General features: G+C 40.3%; 1 protein-coding gene across 1 annotated transcript in view; it reads left to right on the forward strand.

Moving 5' to 3' along the window:
* The window catches only part of WAPL (WAPL cohesin release factor), a 129786-nt gene that overhangs the window by 84826 nt on the left and 23571 nt on the right, over positions 1-21389 (forward strand). Inside the window, exons 5-8 of the mRNA XM_019555888.1 lie at positions 15188-15283; positions 18561-18713; positions 18935-19071; positions 21015-21126. Coding sequence (XP_019411433.1) covers positions 15188-15283; positions 18561-18713; positions 18935-19071; positions 21015-21126 — 498 coding nt within the window. The remainder of the gene's footprint in view (positions 1-15187; positions 15284-18560; positions 18714-18934; positions 19072-21014; positions 21127-21389) is intronic.

Raw genomic sequence — 21389 nt, forward strand, 5'->3', positions numbered from 1 at the left:
CAATGACCTCAGCTGATTCCCTCAGCACTCTGGGGTGGAGATCATCAGGACCAGCTGATTTAAATACGTCCAGTCCCTCCAGAAGTTCCCTGACTAGATCGTCCCTGACCCTAGGTCTGGGTGTGCCTCCCCCAGGGCCTACGGTGGTCCCGGTGGGGGGCAGGGTGACCTGGTCCCTGCTCAGGAAAATGGAGGCAAAGAAATTGTTAAATAGGTTAGCTTTGTCATCTGGTGTGACGACCAGGTTTCCTAGCATGTCTTGCAAAGGCCCCACGTTAACCGGTACCACCTTTTTACCCCTTATGTATTTAAAAAAGGACTTCTTGTTGTCCTTGATTTGGGTCACTAGTCTGAGTTCCATCTCTGCCTTGGCCTTCCTGACTGCCCCCCTACATCCCCAAGCAACTGAGGTATAGCGCTCCCTGGTGATAGCCCCACCCTTCCATTGGGTATATGTGTCCCTTTTAGCCAGGAGACATTTTAAATGGCATATATATATTATAACGTTTATTTAATTAGTTTTCCAACTGTTAGTAGCATTTTATATTTACCTAGGGTATTTTTTTGTTTAATAAAGAACTTACTTGCTTAAATGTTCATTATGCTAAAAATAAGCCCTGGAACCTCATAAAAATCTTGGATGCAAGAGTAGCAGACTTGAAGACATGTAAATAAGTTGTGCTGTAGTTGTAACCAATGCCATTTTATGCTGTGCTGAAATATTTTCATCAGTCAGTGGGGCTCCTGTTCTTAGCTCATAGGTACTTTTGAGCTCTAGCCATTAGGTTCTTAAACTTGTATATAGGTATTTTTAAGTTAGGCTTGCTGTCTTGAAAGTTTTATCGTGTGTGTGTGTGTGTGTGTGTGTATAAAGCTTCCAGTAACTTTTATTAAGGTAAAAAAACCATAGTATTCTTAGTGATAAGATAGCTTTGTTCTGAAGTGATAGATTTTATACTGCTTAAAGCAGCATGCTTAACTTTTAAATGAGATTCATTATGTGCTCAAGTCATTGTGACTATGTGGGTGAAGCTTTATACCTCCTTAAGCCTTACCCTGTTCTTAAGCAGTAATTTTGAGCATTAGTTAAATTGCTCCACCCCAACCCTGGATGGCAGGGAGGATATAAAGTGCATAATTACATTGCTGGTGACTTACAAAATAAATGTTTCCACTACCTGACTCCTTGCAAATTATGGGTGTGAAGCATCCATAAGTAACTCTGGCAAGTTTGAAGTTGCTGAATTGGAGTTTGAATTAAACTGGTTCAGCTTGCAACTCAAAAGAGGTAGCCCTGGCAGTTCATCGTCGTAGAAAGAAAGAAGAGAGGAGCAGGATGTGGGTTTAAGATATGGAAATGTGCTCTCTACATACTTTATACAAATCCAAAATGTATCTTAAAGTGATAAACAGCAGCTTTGGAAAAAATAACACTCTGATGCCATCTGAGGGTTTCTGGTAGCATCACAATCTAGGTGAACTCATTGTCAATTTATTATAAACCCCTTAATGATACAAGACAATCTCCCTGTAAATAAAGGATTCTTTTTTGAAGTGTGCTTTTCTAGTAGGATGTCAGTCCAATTTGAAAATTGATGGGGTTGTTGCTGTTTTGTCTTTGGAGAAGCACAGCCTGAAAATGCCTGCTTTTAGAAAGCTCGCTCCTATGTAGCATGGATATCCCTACTTTAAACTTTCTATTATATTTCTATCCTGTGAATGATTATTTAATTTATTTTTGGACTTATGTGTTAAATATTTGTAAACTGTTGTCTTGTTCCCTGCTTTTGTAGTTAGTAGAGTTGCATATGTTCATATTTCTTTTTTTTCCCTCATAATTACTCTAATCTTTTTAAGTCATTGCTAAGCCTTCTCTGACCTCTGTAGTTACTTGCAAGAGTAAGCAGCTGTCAATTTAGACACTGTGGGTGTCTATACACATGGTCTGGGGTGGGGAGCACAGTGTTTTAATTAGAATGGCTCCTGGGCAGCTACTGTAATAAAAATGTCACAGTGTCATATCTATTCAGCATCCCACTTTTTTAAAATGGCTGTGGGTTTTTGTTAAAGTGCCCCTGTCACCATTTGAAATGTGGGACACCAAATACATGTGACGGTGAATCACGCTGGAACATTCTAATTCAGATGGTCCAGCAGATTCAGTCCAACGTGTTCTAATTGGAACGAATTGGAGCATGTGTATAGGCACCCTCTATTTCAGGGGTCAGCAGCGTTTCTGTGCAGAGTGCCAACTTGTAACCTCAACTTGTAGTATGTTGCCATGCCAGGGGTAGATGGTGGGGGAACTGCCAGGAGCCTGACCTTTGTTGTGGCAGCGTAGCCCTGGCCCTTTACCTGCCATTAGCCCTGAGGTATGTGTGTACCCATGCCAGCAGCAAGCCTGGTGCAGCCCCTTGCAGTCTCCTGGCTGCCTGGCAGGTTGGCAGGGGCCTGCCCAGAGCCTGGGCCAGCTGCAGCAGGCAGCCAGGAGACTACAAGGGGCTGCACCAGGCTTGTTACTGGCATGGGTGCACTCATGCCTCCAAAGGTCTACTCTGACTGGATTGTGTATGTGTGGAGTTAACCTTGCAACATCTACTGAGTTTAATAGTGCCCTCCTTGTTGTGACTTAAGCTTTCCATACCATTCTCTCATTTTCCTCTATAGTGCTAGCCTTACACTTCTTTTTCTCATTTCTTCAGTAAGTGAAACCAACTTGACCACAACACTCAGATTTTTACTTTCCTCTTTCTTCAGGTGAGGTCTGAGGCTAGCAACGGACATTGTTGAATGAACCAGATCAGCTGTGCCATGATTTGTCATGATATATAGCTGGTCCGCTTCATTCAGTGAGATGCATTTCACCCCTTGTCCCACCCGTGATGATGCAGGACAAGGGACAGTGTGATCTTCCTGCATTCCTGCTCAGTCAGACCTATCCCTAGCAATCATTGGTGTGTGAGTCTCACTGGTGGGGAGGGGTAGATCTTTTCCCCACCCAGTCAGGGCTTTTCCCTGCCCAGATAGACCCAGATTATAGATCTGCCTGAGTTGGGAAGATAGGACTTTTCTCTGCCCAGCCAGGCCTGGGGCTGTAGGTCTGGCTGTGTGGAAAAGGGCTTGTCCCTGCTCAGCCAGGCCCAGAACATGGACTCAGACCCCAGGTTCAGGCTGCTTGTACTCTTCTGCCACAGAGGTAATAGATATCTGGTGCAAAAAGCAGCAGTTTTACCATGGTTTTTTTGTACCACTGACTTTTTTTCCCTTTCATGTGGCGCAGCAAAGTTTATCAATGTCTATTTGCTCAGTATTTGTGCTGCCATAAATGTGTTTTTATGGTGACATAAATGAGATGTCATAACTTCTATTTCAACCCATAGAAAGTATCTATGAAGTTCAGGGAACCTATTTGGTCTCAAAAGATTTGAAAAGGCTTGACTTTTTCTAATATTACCCATGACACAAACAAATACAGTTTTCTGTTCAGATCCCCTTTTTGGCAGTATCCTATTGAGCCTTCATCTGTTTTACAAATAAAGTGGAGAACCATGTAAGGTGAGTGGCTGGGTCTTAAGAGGTTAATTATCCTTGTCCCCTCCCCTTAGTATTTGAGATACTAGGATTCAAAAATAATAGCAGCAGGACACTACAGAATCTGCTTCCACCGTAGAGAAACTTTTTTAAAAGGTTTTCTTTCAAGATACTCAGGGCCTCTGTTCTTTTTTTCTCTTCTACGTTACATAATAAAAATCTACTATTCATATACCCTAGAACGGACACTTTGGACCCTTATATTCATCTGTCTCCCTGGGAGAAGAGCTTCCTTCTTTGAGATTGTAAATGTAAATCATGAGAGGTTTACATGTGGGTAAACCAATTCCCTTTTCTGCAAAATACTTCTAAGAATGGACTCGACTGTCGTCTTGTTCGAAGGTCTTTTCCTCTTCTGGATCTAACTACAGAGTTCATGCATGTCTTGTGAGAGAGCCATGCATGTAAAGTTAGGTTCACAATTGCTGCTTTTATTCAGGATCTGAAGAGCTGCTGAAATAGAAGCTGTCTTTGAAAGATTTCACTAGCATTAGCTGTGGTTGGGGATTGTCCTCCATTGCTTCCAAAACCTTGAGATGCTTAAGAAGAGCAGCAAGCTAAAAATCTGTCAAGACCAGTTTTGCCTGAAGCTGTGAAAAGTTCATCCCTTGGCAAGGTGGGTTTTGGCCACTACTTGAATATCCTGTTTCAGTGTTTATAAGTAATTGCCACAGTAAACTGTAAATTTAATGTGGTCTTGTAGCTTAAAGGGAAATACAGATCCTACCACCAGTCTTGGCACACTTTGCAGTTAAGTCAGCAGTTCTTGGTCTCATTAGACTTAAGGTACCCTTTGAAATATGTCAGCTCTGCTTTCACTTGCTTTTTTTCACTGCTGGGTATCCTAGTTGTGAATCACTGTGCTAAGTGTTAAAGAAGGGATGTTCAGCTGGCTGATTCCTTTGTCATGTGGTGTTTGTCAAAAGAGATGCCAGATAGAAAACTAGAGGTACACCAATATATCGGTCCAATATCAAATCAGCACTGATATAAAGAAAATTGGCTGTATCAGAAATTGGCCTAATGTGTCTGATTAAATGGCCCATGCATATGCACAGGCAACAGTGCAGCACAGAGCACAGCCCTGCAGCTTGAAGGACTGCATCCACCTGTTGTGGCGGAAGGAGATGGAGGGGCGGATCAAGGTCCTCATGGTGAGCAAGGGAGTGGGGCAGGTGCTTCCCAGTCAGGGTGGGGCAAGCATGGGACAGCCATGGCTCGTTGGGAGGGAGCGTGGCTTCTGCCACTGCATGTGCTCTGGAAGTGTGCCCCTTGGACCTGCACAGGGCAGGATGGTTGCAGCTGCAGGTTGGGGCCGGGGCCAGGGCCAGAGCTGTGCTGGGCTTTTCCTGGTGGGGGATGGGCTGGGCTGGGTGGGGATGGGTTGTGCTTGGGGTGGGTGATGGTGGCACTGGGAGAAGAGGTTGGTGGGCCTGCGGCCACCCACCCAGAGGGCAGCCTGGCCCAGCCCTCACTGGGAAGAGCCTGGCGCAGCCCCAGCCTACAGTGGCAGCCACCCTGCCCTGCACAGATCCAGGGGGCACATGCCCCACCCCCCCACATCCCTTCCCTTCTCTTCCACTTCCACTACAACAGGCTTCCCAGCTGCACACAGCTCTCCGTGCTGTGTCCGAAATTGGATCAATATCAGCCAATATGTCGTCTTAAAAATCTGCTATTGGTATCAGCCCCCAAAATATCTATTGATGCACCCCTATAGAAAACCTAAAACTTTCAGGCAAGTAGACCCAGACCCTGTATGATGCTTCCAATAAGAGGGCAATATTGAATCACCATCATGTCAGAAGAATGGCTCTTAAGCAGAGAACCAACATGACTTACAAAAAATAAATGCACTCAACCCCCCACCCAAATTTTGCAGTAATTGAGAACAGTATCTTTAGGTGGAGCCTTCAGTGGCAATGGCTTCTGAAGAGCAGTAATTTGACTTCAAGAAAGTATGTGTAATTTAATTGCCCATGGGGTTCACTAAATATGTTGCTTTCCCTCTCTTCCTCTGCAACTTTTTACATAATGGGAAGTAAAGTTACTCTGTTGGAAGCCTCCAGCTCACTGGTTGTGCACATCCTGATTCCTTAAGTCTTTAATGGATGCTGACAGTCATCATACTAGAGGCAAACACCAATATAAGACTGTAGTAGTACATCATTTGTCTTGAAGTGATGTTATTGAATTCTCAAGGAGTGATACAACACGGGCTCTACTTCATCTTCTTTTTAGCTCTCAAGAATGCTCGTAGGTAGAGGGAACTTTACTTGCAAGCTCTTGGAGCCAAAGTTCAGGATGAATACATTAAATGACAACATAGCATCAGGTTCCATAAATATTTTTTTCTGTCACAAATTAATCCATCTGAAGCACTTGCTTACATATTAGTATGTGAAACTTTTCAGAGGTCCTGTCTTGGCCTTATGTGCAACAGTCAGCTTTATGGAGATGATGTTATATTGTTTTTGGCCTAATTGCCTTTCAGCATCCTTCTGGGTGTTCTCCAAAGTTTTTCTTGGTCACAAAGACTTAATGTGTACCCATGCTGAGAGATTGCTCCTCAAAGCATCCTTCCTGGAAAAAAGTGCACACAGTAATGGATGCCTACCCAGAGCATGCTCAGGAGCATCATGGATTTGTCAATACCACCCAGATATCTTATAGATTATAGCTTCTTGGCATTGTCATGGATACCAACCTCTCCAGGGATTTATTTGTATAGAAGATGATTCAGAAGTCAGTGGTCACAAAGTACAAAAGTTGTTGACTAACTGGACCAGTTGGTGAGCTGATATGTTAATGCCAGTAAACTTGGTTCTTATTCAGCATATTGTTAGATTCTGTATGGTTTTTTCTCCCAGAGGCTTCCTAGTTTCTTCAGTTTGGAAGTAACACATAGATCCGTCCTTGAAGCTTATCAGCCTCATTGTGTCACTTCAGGAAGGAACATTTTGAATGTTAAGAATTTATTGGCGAGCAATAGCATTGCCCCTCTCAGGAGATCAAAGTTGTACTAAATATTTAACATGCTGTTGCTCCTAAAATAAGCAAAAGGGTGTTCTGTTTTTTTGTTCATATGCAAATGCCTTTAACCAGAGGTGGGCAAAATATGGTCTGCAGGCAGACATGGCCTGCTGGGATGCACTCACCAGTTGATTGGATCCAGCCCATGGCTACTTTCACAGCCTTTCACATGGGGCCAACTTTCACAGCCTTTCACATGGGGCCAAGCCCCTCCTGGTGCAGCCTGTGCCATGGGCCAGTACACACAGGTGCTGTTCAGCCCCCCTTGCTTCCAGTGGTGGCTCCTTCTACTCCTGCTGCACTGCTCCATGTGGGGAGGAAGCTTGACAGGCAGCTCCTACCCCAGCGTGCAGGGGCTTTGGCTTCCACCCCCTCTGCCTGCCCAGTACAGGTGGCCAACTGGGTGGAAGGCAGCCAAGAGCTTCAGCTGGGAAGCTCTTGCCCCAGCCTGTAGAGCTCTAGCTCCAGTTCCTGGCTGCCTTCCATCCACTTCCCCCTGTGTTGGTCAGGTGGAGTGGGTGAAAGGCAGCTGGGAGCTGGAGCTAGAGCCCCACATGCTGGGGCAGGAGCAGCCTGACTAAAGCTTCCACCCCACCCAGAACGGTGCAGCAGGAGCAGGATGAGGAGCCACCACTGGAGGTGAGGGGAGCAGAACAGCACCCAGGCAGTTGCAGCCACACCAGGACCAATCCTGTGGTTAAGCTGTGGGTGTGGCCTGGAGCACAGTGTGGGTTGCAGAGTTCTGCAGACCACGCTGCCCAGGCCAGCTCTGCATGTGCCCCATGCCCCCTTCTTCCCTCCCTCATCTGTGGCTGGCTCCCAGGACCTAAATCCCAGACAGCCCCTGCAAACCTATGCCACAGGGCAGGGATGTGCAGAGAGTGGAATATAGCTTTGCTCTGGGCCCTGGCCCTGCTCTGGTCCACAATCCCACCTTGTGAGGTCTCACCCACCTGTCCTGCTCCCAAACACAGCTCCCTGCCTGCCTGAGGCCCCATTCTTCATAGGGAGTTTCGGAGAGTTGTTGTAGGAGAATGGAGGAAGTTGGGGGTTGACCCAGCCAGCTATCCACAACTCATCAAAACTCCCTATATGGCCCCCAGGCCCAAATAATTGCCCACCCCTGTTTTACCTCCTATACAGTTGTTATGCTTCTGGTATCACAGATGAGAAGTCAATACTGAATGCAGAATTCAGCTAAAAAAATTATTTCTTGATCTACAGCTGCATATTAAATGAGAAAAGGGAAAATGACTAAATTGGTACACCCCAAGATTCTTTTTTTGAAAGACTTCTTCCCATTGAGTTCTTGTGCTCATTCACAGCTCTGGAAGCTTCCTGGCCTGAGGATTTGTAGCCAGCAAATGGGGAGGCAAGGTATACATTTAGTCCTGTTCTTTGAACTTTCATTAAGTTTTATAAACTAAATGTGCTGGCTTTTTCAGTCCCTAACACTGGAGGAGGAGGGATGTGTCATAATATGGTAGCCCAATAGTTGATTTAAAAAAAAAAAAGACTTCTACCTTGTCATTTGTCCTCTGTATTCCTTCCTACTGACACAGTTACTTAACATTGCATCATCCTTAATGTGAGCATTTTCTCTGCAAACAAATATTTCCCCCTCTCCAAGGAGTTCCTATTTCTACCCGTATTTGGCTTTGGGTAGACCTCCCTGCTAACATGCCAATCCAGACCAAGTGTCACAATGTTAAGTATTTACTCCTTTCTTGATGAGAATTAAGGGAATGTTGAAAGTTAGTGAAGTTTTACAACTCTTTCTGCTTGAAAAGTAGAGATTTTGTTGCTTCTTAAATTCTTTTTATTTACATGTGCTTATCTTTTAATATAGGGGCAAATCCTGCCCATCCAGCTTCTTTGTCTCCATAATACACCAATGCATTTATATACATTAGATGCCTGAGGAATGGTGGAAGGGCTGTGACTCCCTCTTGCATGTGCAGGGGATGTGATAATAGGCACTCATCAATCAAGCATCTGAAGAAGTACTGTTTTTTCTTAGGGCACTTGGTGAGCTGAGTACTAAAACCAGTGTTTTCCCCCACAAGGAAACTGCTTTTTATTACTCTTGATTATGATAGTAAATAATTCAGAAACTTTACTGCTAGTGTACATCAGATTTAAAACAAAATTGGGCTCCTATTTTTCCATGTTTTTTGAGGCATAGTAAATACCAGTTTTTGGCAGAACAGACAGAAGGCCTTGGTTTGCAGGCAGTATCCCCAGATAAACATATTCTAGGGCTTTTCTTCCAAAGACTGGTTTACGTCCATTACTTCAATCAAGTAAGTTTTACTGATGCTGATGGACTGCTCATAGGAGTAATATTACCCATATTTATCCATTATGAGACTGGAGCTTGAGTGACCTGACCAAAAAACACATTAAGTCTGGAGCCACGATAGAAATTAAACCTGGGATTCCTAACTCCTGGTTCAGTGCCTAACTACCTAACTGTCCTTCATGTTGTTTTTTTCAAGTAACTTTGCTTATTCCATGTTCCAAATGATACAGAAACTTGTGCATTTTAAGTATGGACTTGTTTTAGGTTAGTTCTATGGCTCTTGTTAAATAATTACCTTATTTCTTGAATTTTGTTGATTGAAGAATGTACCAGCAATGCACAATGGAATTGATTCTTTCTCTAAATTTATTTAATGTGCTGCAGGTTTTTATTCTGTTACTTACTGGTCAAATTAAATTGCGCAAAAAGAAAACCTTAATTTTCTGTTCATTGTCATGTCGGTTTTTTGTGACACAGCAATTTTTAAAAAAGCCTAAACTTTCTATGGAAGGTTTTAGCCCTTTAAGCCCTTATTTAAATGCTGGAGTTTATTCATGTGTCATTTTGTTGCTATTAAAATAAAATTTGCCATAATATGTCTAAATTTCTTGTTATGAAATTTGTGAATGTCAGTTATTTATATGCCACCTCAGTGACTCCTTATGGATGCAAAAGGCAGTTCATGTGTTACTTCTGTAAGGTTGCAAAGGTTTTAAATCTACTAACAGTTAATCTGTTAATCTAAAAAGTTGAGTGATTATATCTTAAAACATTCTATACATGTATTTGACGAATGACTTGGTGTACATAGCTTCTGAGACAGCACTGTATACAGTTAGTTTATGAAGACTTACACTGATGTATGCTGGCATGTTTGGAGCTCAGCACCGTCAGTCAATCCACTGGAAAAGTCAGCAAACTTTTCAAAAATGTTTCACTTTTTAGCCATATTTGGAAGACGTATGTTAGGGCAGTTACAAATATGTTTCTACATTTGCCAAAACCCTTTTCAGTGAATTACAAAGATCTATAGAACAATGGAAATATTTTTCCTGTTCAGCAGCAGCAGGAGCACATGGCAAAACACGATACGCTACTTCATTAGAGTCCTAGCTCTTTGTGTGCAGGATCTATTGGTACCTATACAGAGCAGACTTAAAAAGTTTATGAAGAACATCCTGCACATTTGAGAGGCTTTCATTTAGGAAGTTGCTTCCTGATGCCAGCTCATTATACACTCACCAGGACAGATGCTCTACAAACAGTTTAACCATTTTTTTCCTGCAGTTGAATGAGCTAAAAGACTATGTTATAGATGGTTATTTTTGTCTTAATTTAAAAAAAAATGCATTATACCTTAGCTGACAGGGAAGATTGCTGGGTGATAACTCTGTGTTGACTCCAGTGAGGAATTATCATCTAGTTGAGAGAAACTGGCACTAAGCCAGCTGTCTCCTTTACCAACTGTCTCTGACAATGAAAGAGTGGCAAATTGGTGGTCAGATCTGGCAGTTGGTGTCAGGAAGCTGCTTGTCTAACAAATGGTGTGACCAACACTGAACTGAAGGGTTTGGGACTTTTGTCTAGGAACTATTTGTCAAGATTGGCAGGGTATTCTCTGTAATTAGCTATTGACCTTTGACCTTCTGATCCATTCAGTCATCTGTTAGCTTATATCCTATACAGACTTTGTATTTGTGCACTTTGTTATGATTCATTTATTTAGAAAAGAGTAAAATTTTCTTTGGGAAGACTGGAAGGATGTCAGTTCAAGGTTTTGGAGAGCAGTATGCATCTCTTCATAGCTGAAGCTAGTTTTAAATAATAACAAGATATTGAAGTTCCCTTGGGCTTTGTTCTGTTTCATTTTTAAAAGTATTATAGGTTCAGGTAAAACCATTTGGTAATAAGTTTTTGTAGAGATACCCGATACAAAATGTTCTTTGTAGGGATACCTGATTTAAAACATACCCTAAAGAAACCCAGGAGGGAGCCATTTTCCCATACTTATAGGTTACATAATCATTTTCTCTTATTCTCTGATCAAAAGATCTAAGAAAGGCAGACCATAGTAAAATTTGCTGGCAGCTATAAAACACAGGCTAACTTTATTCCAAATGAAAATACCTATTATCTGAACTTATTCCTTATTGAAGAACAATCCATATTTTATTCGAATTCCTCACTCTTCTGTGAGGACAGAACTTAAGGAATGAAGTTCACGACCCATGTCAAAGCAGACTTTTTCTAGGTTTACAGTTAAGAATAGTCTGAGGAGCCTATTTAGGTTTTCTGCTCTGTGATATTTAACCATTCTCAATGCTGCCTGGAGTGCATGCCCTCTTCCTTGGTTATGCAGAAAAGACAGTTTATAGGTTATGCACAAAGCAGCAGGGAAAAGTATTGACCTCTTCCTGAATGACAGTCTTCACTGTTAGCTTTCTCATTGCTTAGCCTGTGGCTTCTGAACTTGCTGAATCTGCTTCATCTTAAGAGAAGCTGCCCAAAAAATGCTTCCTTGCTATGTATCTGCATCGTGGGTAGATCAGGAGTCCTATCCCAAGTAGCTTCAAAATACTTACAGATTTTTCCAGGAGCTTTTAAAATGTTCATGTTAAAGAACATGTCCTGTATTTAACATGATATCTTGTCTACAACTTATTCATGACTTTCCCTGGGAAATTTCATTTTTATCTTCCTAAGTATAATGGTCCCTCTCCTTTTGAAGTTTCTAAGAAGCAGTATTTGCCTGCTCTTCAAAAGAGTTCTAGTATGGGTACAGCTTCTGAAAGTAATTTGGCACCAATTATGTGGACTATTCCAGACTTGCACTTGAGGCAGGGGGAAGAAGGTGTAAGAGGGGAAGGGAGAAAGGGAGGCAAATGAAAGCTACGTAAATAGGAAGGAAAGCAAGAGGGAATGAATTAACAGGTGGGATGCAGAGAGAAACATGCAACTTGTGTGGTTTGGGCTGGGAAGAGAGGAGCACTGAGGAATTCGGAGTAAACAGCTATCAAAAAGAGGGAGTATTTTATATAGTGAGGTGACTCTGCTAGAGGTTGTGTAGGAGAATCACTGTCTCTGCACTGACTTCCAATATATTGTCTCCAGAAACAGTTACTTTATGTTCTCACATAGAACATGCCCCAGAATGAAGTGGGCACCTTGTTTCTGAAAGGCAGAATGAATGAAATAAAATCTTTCTTTGTATTTAGTACCTGAGAAGCAGCAGCTAGGAAGCAGAGCCTGATCGTTGTTCTGCTCCTTGTGGATTATGTGCAGAATGTAACTTTGCTTTTGTCCTCTAAACAGCAGAAACCATTCTTATGGTATTTTTTATATATAATTCAGGGGTTGTCAATTGTGGTATGCTTGGGTGGACAGGGACAGAAAGCTGCCACACACCATCCTGTGCTGCCACATAGGCGCCACCTGCCTGACCAGATGCGGGGAAAGCTTGTACACGGCAGCTGCTTGTCGTTCCACATTTGGCTGTGTTTCCCCCTCCCCCCACCACCACCTTCATGTCCAGCCACCAGGGGTACACTGATCCAAAAAGGTTGAAAACCCCTGATATATTATGTACTTAGTTTTTTGGAAAAAGTGTCTTATGCAATAAAAAACAGCATTTCTTCTTTCTTGTCCCTCTTCCTTCTTCATTTCTTCAGAGGTCCTGTGCTTTTTGAGACAAGCTACAACTGAAGGCCTAGCATCAGTCCATTCTGATTAATTATTCTGGGTAAAAGACAAATACAGTGTCACCTAATGATTTTGATAATTGACTAGTTACAGTAGTTCTGAGATTCCGGTGGCATGGTGTGTGGCTCTTGAGACATTGTTAAATGGCTCAAATCATTGGGAATCATGCTGGTTTTTCTGTTTGTTTCATTGACTGTAATGAGATGTGTACCTGAAATGCTATCACCATTAGGTCACCTTCATGGGTATCATTGGTATTTATTGCACTAAAATATTTACTCAATTAATATTTACCTTCAGTATGTTTAGTAGAGGCAGCAATCATGAGAAAAAATGCTCTCCCATTTTTATTTTCTGCATGTGTATGCTTATAAAACTCTGTCCCTCCTTCACCCATAGCAGAAGTAGAATGCATATGGTGAGCTTTATACATTAGTCAAAAGAATCGATAAAGTAATGCAAGGAGCTTTAATAGTGTTGGTTGTTTTGAGAGTACTGACTCAAAGCTGGTTTTTGCATGAGAAAATCTGAGGATTGGCTTAGGTCAGTGGTTTTCAACCTTTAGACTTGAGGCATCCCTGATGAGACTTGGGTCATCCTCTTGGAAAATGCCAGCTCTTAGCTTTCAATTGTTTTTTGACTGTGGAAAAATAATAAAGCAATTTTTCTGTTGCAAAGAACTCAAAAAAGCCACAGCAGGTCAGAATGTTTTTAACATCATGAATTCCTGTTTGAAATCTCTAAGTTAATGCATGGTACCCTGGAGAAGATCTCAAAGCACAGCACAATGCTGTGGAACCCTGGTTGAAAATCACTGGCATGGGTTCTCACAGTAATAGAGAATGACAGACCCTTGTCATGATGCCAGACCTCAGCCAAGATGTATGTACATAGCTTTCTGATGTCATGATTTGGAGCTTTACAATATCCTCAAGTTGAAGCTTGAAAATCATTTTATCTTTGAGTAGAAACATTTTTTTCTTAAACCTGTTAGTTCTAAATGCAAAACCCTTACATGAAGATTATTAAACTAAAACTTTTGAACACCTTTAACTAGTCTTTGTAGTACATTTTAAATGAGATGACAGCTGGAAGTTGGTACCATTTAGCACCTAGAATATTGACTCTTAAACATCATTTCACCACTGGATTCAGATACTGGGATTATAATCACAATTTATTTTTACCTTTTGCGGCAGCAACCTCACCACTAACCAAAGGATAGGTTATTGTTAGCTAAAAAGAACTTTAGAGCAAAAAACTTGCACCATATACTCTAGCAGGACATTTTAACTTATGTATGGCACGAAGGTTTCATTTTCATAGTTCCAAGTGATATTTTCTTTTCTTTATATTGATTGAAAATTGGTTTGTGTCCCAACAAAAAATAGTTGAGTGTGATCAGCAAGAATTATTTGAATATTGCTTTATATATTTGTGATGCCTTTAAAATGTCTAGTTTCTTTGCATTTTGATTAATGGTGTCTTAAGGTCTATTATGTTATCTATTTCATTTTGTTTTTTTCTCTACTGTGTACGTACCATGGTGATAAATTGTCCCTTGTATCTTGGACAGTATTTTTGTCTGCAAATAGCAACTACTTTTCTTGTCTTGTCAGCACTTTCAGCATGATTCATGTCACTGGCTCCTATTTTTCTACTGTTTTTGCATCTATGAATAACAGGGTGTGCTGCATAAGGATGTGTCGAGTGCCAACTCTTGCAATTTCTGCTTTGAAGCTTTTGGAGGTCAGATATTAAGCATATGACCCATAGTTTATGCCATTTGGAGATGATCTTTGAAAGTGACAGCCTTGTACATTTTTTTAAATCCCTGTTGTTATTTCTGCTTCTGCATACTACCCCATAGCAGTATTTTAAAAGGTGGAGGTATGTCCAATTTTCTAATTGGAAAAATATCAGATAATATGTGCGTAGTCCTGGGATGGAAAAAAGGGCTCTGTACTTACTAATTTAAACAACAGTTCATGGGACTATCAGTGCTGTGGTATTAGCAACCCCAAAACTAACTAACTCCCTTCATTTTAAAGGCTTGTAATAGTTGTCCTAAAACTGTTAAAAACCTTGAAAATGGGAGCTAGTTAGCATGAAGGCTCCTAATGCCAGAGCACTGGAGATGCTGTGTGCTTAATAGGTAATACTTATAGTTCATTTACACTAGTACCAAATCCATAGACATAAACATTTGAAAACTTGTTGCCTATATGTTTATAGTATGTATCCAGTCCAGTGTCAATATGCATCCTACATTCTATACATAAAGCCTTACTTCAAGCACTTGCTGCCGTTCTTCCAACTAGATTGTTCAGGTGCTGCATCAAGGTTAAGCCATGTATTGAAAGAGAACATAATAGATTGTTTGTGATGTTGCTATGGGGATATGAGAAGTTGAGAAATTAACTGCTGTGTTTAAACAAAAACAAACTTAAGTGTAAAATCTTATGAAATTAAATTCCTTTTCACTTGTAAAACATACACCGTGTGCAAGTGCTACTTTTCAGCTGACAAGATAAGAAAAAACTTCTTTTTTCACCCCTCTAGTCGCCAACAAAAGCTGTGTATAATGCTAGACACTGGAACCAGCCAGAGTCGGAGGCTCTACCAGCACCACCAGTATTGAAAACTCCAAGCATACCGGTAAGTAAGCTATTTTTTTTCTTTCAGCTTTCGTAATTCACCCTGGTTGTTTGCCCATAATTTTAAACTCCTGAGCAGGTTGGTGCTCATTTATATGAAACATTCACAAATACAACAGCAATTCAGAATGAAGTCTAGCTGAAGGTTAGAACCTACAGAAATTTTGTCAGTGAAAACTCTTCAGTAAATTCTAAAGGAAAAGCCCACAAGAGTTGGAAGAATTTAGTTCACTATTTCTCCTTTTACTAATATTGTAAATTTACCTCTGCAAACTTTTAAAACTAGCTTATTATGGAACAAATGTAAAAAAGCAATACATTTCCCACTCTGGTAGTGGGATTAATCATTTTGAGATGCAAGAAAATTTAAAATAAAAAGTATTCTGCCACAGTCTGTTCAATGAGGATTATCTAGCATTTTCCATTAAGCGAAATGGCTTGCCAAACATGGCAGTTTTCAGTGACCTGGTCAGCAGTTAATAAAAACAGAAACCAGTGGTTTGGGCTTATGCACAACTGAAAGTGCTCACTAATTAAGTTAACAGAATTTTATGTAAATTATTTGCAACCTTGTAGCTTCCATTACCTTAGGTATTTTATTTTTATCCTTTTTTCTACTGTTCTACTCTTGAGGCCAGCAAATTTCAGTTTTAGACCCGTCTTAGTTATTCCCAGATCCCTGTTTCAGAATGGCCCCCATCAAACGTTAACTACATTTATAAGAATTTATGATGATTTACTTCCATCACTGTTGGGTGGCAAGGAAGTTTTCCAAACTATCACTTTAAAAACACCCAACACAGTTGGATTCAAATATGTACAAGATCTGTTTTGCTTGGTGTAATGTTTTTAAAGCACCATGGTAGTACTGATAACCCATTATAGCACAACAAAATCAGCCTCCAAATCAGCTACTTAAATAGCAGTAATACAAAAAATAGTTCTGTTGTTTGTGGCTGCCTGTATACATGCAGAATCTTAGAGGCCTTCACATTTTGCTCATTCTTAAGTCTAACTGCCTTTCCAGAGTAGACAGTTATTTAAAGGGAAAAAAAAAAAGCTGAAAAAATTATTTCAGCTCCTAACTTTCATACTTGGGGTTCTGGACATCAGATTATCACTTCAAGAATATGGTGGAAGTGTAGTTATTAAAATTTATTGTAAACAGAAAATAAACAATTTTTCCCTGAATGGAGTTTTGAGTCTGAATCATTTGATAAGAAAATGTGTTCTCAGCAGCAAAATTCATAGCTTTATTTTACAGTTTATAAAAGTAATTGTGGGATTCACACTTGGCCCAAAAGTTGAGACATGATTCCTAGACCAAACAAATCTGCCTCCTTAACTTTTGTAATTGCAAGAAAGGCCAGTATAGAAATGTTCTTTATAGGGTGGTGATGAGAAGTGTTTGCCCCAAGATCTGTATTCCAGGTGTTCTGACTCACTAGCTAGAGAACATTTCTCTAAACTTAACATGGATATGCTCTCAAGGGAAACCTACTAATATCAAAACAGAATCAGTTTTTCAAGCTTAGTTAGAAATTCTTAATTTAAACTTCTAAATGACAAGCATCAAAACTTCCAGTATGTTACCACATGGAAAGGTTATAGTTTACTGTATGCCACTAGGGTCTGAATGTTAACTGATATCAACAAGTTACAATGATATGGATAGAAAGTAAAAAATTACAGTTCCTGTACATGTGTGGGGAGGCTGGTCTGACGCGCTGTAATTACAAAGCATCAGAGCAGGCTCAATTTTAATGGAGTCTCCTGGAGCATGCTAATTAGTATGCTCCAAAGAGCCTCTGTCTCATGTATCAGCAACCCTGTGCTTCAAAATGGTGGTGGTGAGGCTTTAACTAAAGCTCATTGAATGAGCTTTAGTTCAAAATGCCGGCAGGGGAGCTTTTAAGTGTAGGGACACTGATGCATGAGATGCTCTGGGCGCTTTAATTGGAGCAGATAGCTGCTCTCATTAAAGCGCGTCCATCCCCGGAACATGTTAAAACCCCCTTAGTTGTGCAGTGAGAGGCTTTAGTGGTTGTTCTAATCCTGTATGTACTAACATACAGCAACAGAAACCATTCTTTGATACTTGTGGCGTTCATGCACATTCACGCCCTGTGTTTAGTATGATGAAAAATATTGGGCTTTGGAGAGTTTGGTTTAATAGAAGTTTTAGAGTGTAAATTCATAGTATTGCTTTAAAATTGAGGTCATGGATGAGTAGATGAACATTGTATTTGCATTTAATGCAAGACATTTGGAGGGGGTAACTGCCTATGTCTTGCCCTGAGAAGGTCTGTTTTCCGTCTTGTCACTTTGTTACTGAACAGGAACAGGATCTGACAGAAGCAGCCTGAAAACAGGCTGATGCTGCTGTTGAAAGTAGTATCTAAGACAGGAGTAGGCAAAGTGAGTTCTGTAACCATCCAATTTCTGAGGCAACCAGGATGCTGAGAATCCATCAGTAGCAATGAACCCAGCACTGCATTATCCACAGCCTCTAACTTTGCATATAGGAAGATAGCTTTGTTATAGTGAATTTTGCAAAACGTATGTGTAAAACATCAGTAAAGTGAATAAACATAAAGCTAGTGTAGGAAAAATGCCATTAGTTTTGTATCCTAAATCTGATGCAATTTCTGCAGTGCCCTATATCCCATCCCCTCTTGCAGGTACTTCATAGTGCTGGAATAAAGTTCTAGATAGCTTGTTACTACAGACAAAATACATTGTCAGGTAGAAGTAGCTTCTTGTAACTGCAGGCATTACTTGAGTGCCTAGTGGTGATAACAGTAGACTTTGTGTTTTCAGTTGCAGCTGTGTTGGAACAAAGACCAAACTTTGTCATATGAGGGCTATCGGAAGGTCTGCTAAAAATTGGCTATAACAGCCTGCTCCAGTAAGTGGGCAAAACCACAACAAAAAAAATTGACATTCTTTTCAGGACCAAACTTTTGTTATATGTATGCTGATGCTCAATTAGTCAAAAGATACAAAAGATTCTACCTGCTGTTTTAGTTATAAAGCCTGCCCTTCTAACTTTTTTTTTTGTGTTAGAAGACCATACAAACACTGGCACATTACAAAATTTAACAAATAGGTGCATTCACCAATTAATATAGATATATCTTGTGGGTGTTGAGGCGAAGACTAAGCACACTCAAAATGTGAGTTTGACAAATGCCCGCCCTGTTCTGTTTCCTTCTGTATTTTAGTGTATGTTTGCATACTGAAAACATCTGCCCATTTTAGCACTTTCTTATTAATAGGTAAGGCTATCTTCAAAGGAGGCAATTCATAAAGATGATGGAGTTTTTAAGGCTCCTGCACCACCTCCCAAAGTGATAAAAACTGTGACAATACCTACTCAGCCCTATCAAGAGATAGTAACTGCATTGAAATGTAGGAAAGAAGACAAAGAAGTAAGTATTTTCAATAACTTTTTAAGATAAAGAATTAATGATTCCAAAAATTGAACGAAAATATCAAAATGCAGTTTAGCTTTCCGTATTAAAATGGATGGTTTGTCTGATATAGTCAGTGTATTGACTCTTAAATGTTCTTTTTAAAAAGAAGAAACCTGAACAAATGTTCAACTTTTGTTAACATCTCACCCAGTTAAAAATGTCCTTGTCTTTTCCAGTTATACACTGTTGTTCAGCATGTAAAGCACTTCAATGATGTAGTAGAATTTGGCGAAAATCAAGAGTTCACAGATGATATTGAATATTTGCTAAGTGGACTGAAAAGCAATCAGCCCCTAAACACACGTTGCCTTAGGTAAGATGCTTGTCATAAAACAGTTTGCTTTACACCCTTTTATTTATCCAGGATAGTGTGTGTTAAATAAACATACAAGTGATTAACTAAAAGCTATGTCTTTTGATTGAAAAAGTCTGAAACCATTGAAGACAAGACTATCTACAATATGTTATAGATGCAGGTAGCTGCTGTGAAAGATGGTATAGGATTTTACATCCTGAAATTATGTCCCAAAATTTCCTATTAGACTTCTTTCATCATAGCATCCTTCCTGAGTTTCGGTATGACTGAAGAGAGAGAGTATCCCGGACAGTTGCAGTTTGTGATAATAACATTAATATCTTTGTACTGAGGTGTCATTCACTCTGACACCAATTGTGCTTCATCTTAAGAAACATGATTAACACTGACCAATGCAACTTACGTAGTGTTGGTATTAACTAGTGAGTCTTATTAGGGTTCTAGAAATTGTAAAACATTACTTCAGTTAGTGTTTCACTAAATTTTGCTAGATTTGCAAACGCAAGTATTCTTTAGACCAGTGGTTGTCAACTGGGCATACACGTACCCCTGGGGTACTTGGGAAGGCCCTAGGGGGTATGCATGGGCAGGCAGGGACAGAGCACTGCCACCCACCACCCTGTGTAGCCCTGCTCCTAAGAGGTGGCAGAGAGGGAGGAGGGCAGCGACACCCCTCTGTGGGTTGCATAGGCGCCTGCCAGCCAGACACGGGGAAGGGGAGGGAAGTTTGCATGTAGTGGCCACTCCCGCCACCCACCACCTGCTTTGCTGCCGCTCCACCTCCGGCCATGTGCTACCCCACCTCCCTCCACACGCTCCACGTCCAGCCGCCAGGGGTACACTTGCTGAAAAAAGTTGTAGCTCCCTGCTTTAGACAACAAAAAATTAATTAATTCTTGCCTCAAAGATTTAAAGACTCATTTTTTAAAATACTAATTACTAATTGTTTGTTTCTTTTGTGGACCCTTAGAATTAGCCATGGAGTGGTTCTGCAGCCATAAAAATCTCTTTTCTTTTCTATACTTGTAAAAACTGTAAATACTATAGTTAGAAAAACTTGAATTGCTAGATAATTAGCAAGTTGGGAGATTTTATTTGACATCTTGATATGGATCTAAACAGCTGTAAAATTTTAAAAGGCAAATTTTAAAACAGCAATTGCTTCTCTTCCTGAGACCTTGAGAAATCACAGTAGTGGTTGTTCTAATGATACAAGATGACATATTTCTGCAAGTTAATTTATGTACATGAATATGTAAATCAATATAATAACACTTTGTTATTCACATTAAATACGATGATTTTTTTTTCTTGGCAAACTCTTAAAATTCTTTTATTTGGTTTTTTTTATTGCTTTGATTTTATTTGAGAAGCTGAATCCAATTTATGCTCAGAATAAAATCAGTTTGTTTGGCGACGTAACTCTAAATTTAAAATGTAAGATGGAAAAGCAGACTCCTTAAAGCAGAGCCGAGTATAGTAGTAAACATTACAGATTTTAAAGATGTATGCCAGAAGCGGATGAACTTTAAATAATCAGAACTATGAAGAGCAGTACTTGGTTGCTTTGCTTTTAAAGTTAAGCTGAAACGGTCATGATCACTCTATGGATTAAATGTTGATAGTTACAGCGGGAACCTGAAGTAAGAGTGGAAGCTAGATTGCCAATGTAGTTTCTCCTCTAGTTTAAAAGTTTTGCCGTAGTATTACAGACTTCCCAGATGCTCCTCTTGCCTCAGTTCAGCCACATGCAACTTCAGGCTCATTTTTGTAAGCTGCTCGTTGGTCAAGCTTCCTGTCCATGAATCGGTCATACGAGACATGACTTGGACTGCATATATGAGTTGTATTTAGATCAGTCTTAAATACGTTTTATTCAGCGCACATTCCTTAAGTATAGCTGCTTTCAAACACACTAATGACATTGTTTGTTTTTCTAGTGTAATCAGCCTGGCGACAAAGTGCGCCATGCCCAGTTTCCGCATGCATTTGAGAGCCCATGGCATGGTCGCCATGGTCTTCAAAACACTGGATGACTCCCAGCATCATCAGGTATTCAGATTTCATGTGTCTGCAGTATTGGTTAGTTCAAAGTTCTATTTGGACTAATGTACATAAATAGAGATCATATAATTATAGAAGTATGTTCTAGTTTTTTTTACTTTGTTTAGTACGCTGGTATAACATTTTTCTTGAAATAAGTTCATCTTCATAGAAATGTGACAGGAAAATTTGAGAATTAATCGAGGCTAGCAAAAGAAATAAGAAGCAATAATTATTCTGAAATAAGTTATGTACCCGTTTGAGAGAAGATG

The sequence above is a fragment of the Crocodylus porosus genome, unplaced genomic scaffold (genome assembly GCF_001723895.1).
Source record: "Crocodylus porosus isolate Cpor-Errol unplaced genomic scaffold, CroPor_comp1, whole genome shotgun sequence".
NCBI lineage: Eukaryota > Metazoa > Chordata > Crocodylia > Crocodylidae > Crocodylus > Crocodylus porosus.